Source organism: Pelophylax lessonae (assembly GCF_965119305.1).
Source record: "Pelophylax lessonae genome assembly, chromosome: 2".
NCBI classification, from domain to species: Eukaryota; Metazoa; Chordata; class Amphibia; order Anura; family Ranidae; genus Pelophylax; species Pelophylax lessonae.
Window position 1 is genome coordinate 150,128,232 of NC_138769.1, and position 6,000 is coordinate 150,134,231.

Genomic DNA, 6,000 nt, shown 5'->3' on the forward strand with positions numbered 1-6,000 from the left:
GAAGCTAGCCTTGAGCACCATCAAGGGTCAAGTTTCAGCATTAGCAATCTTCTTTCAGAAGCCTTTAGCTACCAAATCCTTGGTGCGGAATTTCATCCAGGGGGTGCGGCACCTGGCTCCTCCAGTCCGCGCGCCCTTACCGCCTTGGGATCTTAATTTGGTTTTGTCGGTTCTACAGAAACCTCCTTTTGAAAACATCAGGGAGATTCCCTTGCTTACTTTATCCCAGAAAGTGGCCTTCTTGGTGGCTATTACTTCTGCTCGCAGGGTGTCAGAACTGGCTGCATTATCATGCCAGTCCCCATACCTAGTGATTCATAGGGATAAGGTAGTACTTCATCCTAAGCCATCTTTTCTTCCCAAGGTGGTTTCAGATTTTCATCTGAATGAAGATATTGTACTACCTTCCTTGTGTCCTCAGCCCAAGCATCATCGGGAACATGCGTTGCATTCCTTAGATGTGGTTCGGGCAATCAGGGTATACCTGAAAGCTACGGAATCATTCCGTAAGACGGATTCACTTTTTGTGATCACGGATGGCCCCAGAAAGGGTTTGCCTGCATCTGCCGCGACCATTGCCAAATGGATTAGACAAACGGTGGTACAGGCTTATTCTATTAAGGGTCAGAGTCCTCCGTTCCCTGTTAGGGCGCACTCCTCTCGAGCGCTCAGTACTTCCTGGGCCTTTCGCCATCAGGCGTCAGTGGTCCAGGTATGTAAGGCGGCCACTTGGTCGTCGGTACATACCTTTACAAAATTCTATAAAATTGATGTGACGGCATCGGCGGATGCCTCATTTGGCCGCAAGGTTTTGCAGGCCGCAATTTGAGGAGACCGGTGGTCTACCTCGAGGGTTTTTTTCTGTTTGAAAAAAAAAAAAAATAAATTTTCTCTTTTTTGTTGAGTCTCATCATTAAGGATGAGCATTGTAAACTTCTAGTTGGCACCGGTTGGGCCTTCTAGATTGGGATTTGATTTCATTTTCCCACCCCTCAGTTGTGATACTGCTCTGGGACGTCCCGAAGGTGGTGTATCACCGAGGACTACGTCTGTCAATGAGCGCTAGAGAAAAATGGATTTTTGTAAAATCTTACCGTAAAATCCTTTTCTCTTAGCTCATTGACAGACGTAGTCCCCGCCCCTCTGTTTTTTTGAGTTGGGTTGGGTTAAAATCTCTAAAGACTGCTTTTTCACATAACTGATTTGCTGAGGCAGAGAGAGAGAGGATATACCCTCTGGGACTGCCCCTAGGGTGTGGCCAGAGCTTTTTAATTTCCTGTCTAGTCCTGCTCCTGTGGAGGCAACATAACCCGAAGGTGGTGTATCACCGAGGACTACGTCTGTCAATGAGCTAAGAGAAAAGGATTTTACGGTAAGATTTTACAAAAATCCATTTATACATTGACAGTACTTAAGTCATTCCTTGAAAAATATTACCAATGCATCTTTTTTACATTATAGAACTGTCCATAGAAACTATTTTAGAAAGACAAATGTAGATTTTACACCTAGAGTTTATTGGCATTATGGGAGCTATTGCCTTTTACTCCTCAGTAGACATTATAGTGTCCCCAGTTTTCATTTTAGTCATAAAGTGCCAGCTATTGGAGAAGAGACCAGTCACATGACTTTTGCCAGGTCACATGACTAGGCTCTCCTGCTATTTTTTAATTATTATGTCTATTCATTTGCGCAGCTCTCTACTTGCTTTAGAGTACTAGAGTAAGCAGAGCACTAAGCATGTTGTAATCAATGTGATATATATATATATATATATGTGTAGATTGTTTTTACAGTTGCTGTGTAGTGGCAGTAAGACCATGCCACTGCTTTAAATATTTGTAATTTAAAATGTTGTTTTTTTTTTTTTTTTTTTAGGGGAGACTTATTCTTTCCAATAAGATTGCTAGGACTATTGCATTTTTCTACACTCTGTTTCTGCATTGTCTAGTGTTCTTGGTAAGTGACATGGACACAATATTCATATTTTAATCTAAGATACCCATTTATATTATACACTTTGATTATTGTATCATAGGCTGTCCATAGATGGCAGGTGTCTTGGAGTGAGTGGCAGTACATAATGAGAGATCTGCTCACCATTACTGAAATCAGTGTGTTACCTGAGCATTCACATTCTTGGCTGAGGATGGCAAACAACCGTATGGCCAAAAATTTTCTGGACACCTGACCACCTCACCCACTATATGACCAAAAGTATGTGAACCCCCTTCAAATCATAGCGATTCTCGTAAAGAGTACATTTAGACATAGATATTTTGGACAACTGTGCTCTTTCCACCTTTTGCGTAAGTCCTTCTATTGTTCTAGCACAACTGTGCCCCTGTGCACAATGCTAGGTACATAAAGAAATGGCTCCAAAAGTTTGTAGGGGAGGAAATTCAGTGGCCTGCACAGAGTCCTGACCTCAAGCCCATTAAACACCTTTGAAATTGGTAAACTTTCTCACCCAACATCAATACCTGAGCTTACAAATGCTCTTTTGCTGAATTGGAATGAATTCCTACAGGCGGTCTCCTTGTAGAAAGCTTTCCTAGAGGTCAAAGGAATGAAGGTTGTTATAGCTACAGAGAGGGGAGGCGACTTCATATGAATTCCCTTGGTCTTGGATTAGGATATCTAACACACAGTGCACATAAAAGGTAGCACAAACATCATTTGAAGAGCAAAGCAACCATCAGTATTTTCTTGTCATTCAATTTAAGTTGCCAGAAGGATGACAAATCATTGTTGATTTGGTTAATGTGATACACTTTTTAACATTGCTCTTTGCAAATAGAAAAAAAAAAATATCTGCCAGGGTAGATATACTGTATTTAAACTTTCCCTTGCACCAAACTGTTTACGACTCTACAATCGAAACATTATGTAATCAGTACATATTTGTCTTATCAGGTTCTGTACAAAACAGCCTGGAGTGAGAGTGTGGAAAGAGACTGCACCACCTACTGCGCTAAAAAGTACGTATATGTCACTGGTGTTACCTTGGTCAAATTTGTAGTATAGCTTCCATTCCCCTTATTGGAGAAAAGTCTAATGATACAGTTAATAAGTTCTTTTATATATTGTATTTTTGTAATTAATATTTTCTTATTAAAACCCTATTTTATGTGCTGTGCTTTTTAAAAAGTATTTATATTTATGGATGAAGTAGAAAATAATTTCCCCCGAATTCCTGGGAAGCAGCACTTACTAATATTTCCCAAGAGAGACCCATCAACGTTGTAAATAATTCCTCCATCCTTTTGGCTTTTTGTTTGTTTGAGAACTGTATACATTGTGGGAAAGCCTAGAAACACAGTAATGGAGTAGAGATAATCTAGTATATAGTTTCAGCTCCATATGTGTTATTACACCATTAGCTATTCTTCAGGTTCACAACAACATTAAAACATTAACTTTATGTTCCTGTTTGGATTTAACCATTAAATGCTCAGGATGTATACATATGTAAAACATATCCTGCATCACTCTTTGACAGACAATGCATTGAAATTGATTGTGCTTCTAGTACTAAAACTGTATTGCATCTTCTATACATGGATACATCCAAAGAAGCTATAAATATTTTAGATTTAAAGGAGTTTTCTGGTAACACTAGAAAACAAAGATGATTTATATGTGCAATAACAGACAGGTCCCTGAGCCATAAACTGCTGATTCATGCTATACAGGCCTGGGTGAATGAGGCCTAAAATTCAGGCCAATGCCTGAAAGCAGTGTCTCAAAATGTACCCACAGCATGACCTGCCTCCTAATCTGAGGTTGTGGCCTGTTGACTGAGGTACGTTGATGCTCCATGAGCATCATAGTATCCAAACAGCCTGACATTGATGTACCCTGACAAGTAAGCAGCAATGGTACTGTCATCCTTGGAAACATTACCAAATATTCTAGCTTCAAAACAAGATCTTTATTGGCCTTTAAAGCATAATTGTGGCAAGGCTATTCATTCAAATATTTACAGATTCCTAAAAAGCAGTACAGACACTCACTGACCCCTCTAGCTGCAGGCACTATTCCCCAGACTATTATTTCAGATTTAGCTGCTGGTGGCTTAAATCTCCTGCTAGATTTATATATACTGTATATCTCAGGGAATCGGGTATTTCTCCTTCCCATTTTCTCAGTCTGGCCTGTTCTGGCTACCTGCCAGGTTTTTCTACTATGATTTATTTTTATTAAATCATTTTTTAATCGAAACAAAGAAGCGCAGGATAACTTCAAAGATATGAAGGTACTAATCACTGCACATTTTACATAGACAAGATCCATATGCTAAAACATTGAGTTGTATAGTAATGGTATGCAAGCTCTCTACACTGAAGATAAGTACAGTGGTCAGGAAAAGGTCAAATCATTACAATCATATTTGAGCCATACTAACAGCTAAATTATTGCACCTTTAATGAAATATTGAGCCACAGTGGATTCAGTGCCCCCCCTGCCACCTTGTTTTTAATCAAATCGAATGTGTCCTGCAGAATGCTCTAGCTGCAGCAAGGTAAGTGAGCCTCCATAGCTGTAAAGAGAAAGGTAAGAGGGCTTCAATGAAGATATCTCAACACTGGTGTCCTTGAAAGTTATGAGGAGCCTTTAAGAGGTCCAACCCAACAGAATTGATCTGTAGACAAACTATCAGTATTGGGAGGACTCCTATATTTTAATTAACGTGCCATGTTTAAAACCGCATCATAAAGTTTTGTGTATGATCTCTCACTTCTAGGTATGCTGACCACTTGCACAAATTCCACGAGAATGGAGAAAATGGTGCCATGTGGCAGGATTAGAAGAATCTTCAATCCAGGGTCGTCTAATCCCTCCAGGACCACATGACCGGATGTCTCTGTACTGACTTCTCTTCCCTGATGCATTAGACACAGCTGATTGACCTAGACTAGCTGATTTTTACGATACTGCAAAGTGGCAGACACAGGAGCTGAGAAAATGGACTGCTTATACATTTTTAAATAGGCAGCTGTCCATTTCCCCTTATCAGTGACTTACTACTTTCAGAAGAAAAACAGAATTTATCCACTAGGCAGTTTTAAAAATGTCCCTTCCTGCCATTTTAATCAGAGACTAGACTAAGGAGCCACAACATTTACATTATGATTGGAATTTGTGATTAGGAGCATCATATATTTAGTTTACCATTACAGCCAGGCTTTATATTGTGCAGCAAAGCCTTCTGGGAAATCTATCTGGGGAAATGCAGGTCACCCATCTCTGAATGATAAAACTATTTATAAAAATATGCTTTTGTAAACTACCGGTAAATATTCTAGTGTGGCAATCATAATAATCTTTCAAGACATGTTCTTTTTTATGCACAGCTGAGACCATAATTCATATATATATATATAAGTTTTGAACTTGTTAACATAAATAATGCATGCTGCAAGGGATTATATAAGTAATAGTTCTATTTTGATTAGGTTACTATACACGTCACCCTCATAGTGGCAGCAGCAATATTGTGAACAACAAAGTGTCAGTTCTCTTTACGGTAAATGATCATCCATTATAATTCTAGCTGATAATTAGGAAATGGATGGTACCTTGGTGACGTCAAAGTTTCTTAGTCTTCTGTTGCAGTTCTTGTATGACATGGCTGCCTTGTGACTGGCGTGATCTTTGATTTTCCATAAATGGAATATTCCTTTGGGAATTTTCTTGGACTGACAGTGCAATTAAAGTGTGTTATTATGACGCCATCTTTTGCTCCTGTACTATCTCAATTAACCACATTCAGCACTTTATTGTGAGCATTTAGACACATGCTGCGTTCTGGGTTGACATGTTGACAGTTTCCTGTTTGATTGGTTACATATCCTATGATTGCAATCAATGGCATGGTCATTAGTGAAAGGTTATTGATATATAGTTGTTGCTTCTAATAGATGAATAACTAATTGGTTACATGTACAATTGACTTTTTTACAGGGATAGAACAGGCTCTACTAGAAAGACTAATGT

The 6,000-nt window shown here is 39.1% G+C and overlaps 1 protein-coding gene across 1 annotated transcript in view; it reads left to right on the plus strand.

Moving 5' to 3' along the window:
* The window catches only part of CUX1 (cut like homeobox 1), a 615,616-nt gene extending 610,764 nt beyond the window's left edge, over window positions 1-4,852 (plus strand). The window contains exons 21-23 of the mRNA XM_082244942.1: window positions 1,879-1,959; window positions 2,917-2,981; window positions 4,748-4,852. Of these exons, the coding sequence (XP_082101068.1) occupies window positions 1,879-1,959; window positions 2,917-2,981; window positions 4,748-4,811 (210 nt within the window). The 3' untranslated portion in view covers window positions 4,812-4,852. The remainder of the gene's footprint in view (window positions 1-1,878; window positions 1,960-2,916; window positions 2,982-4,747) is intronic.
* Window positions 4,853-6,000: the final 1,148 nt, after the last annotated feature.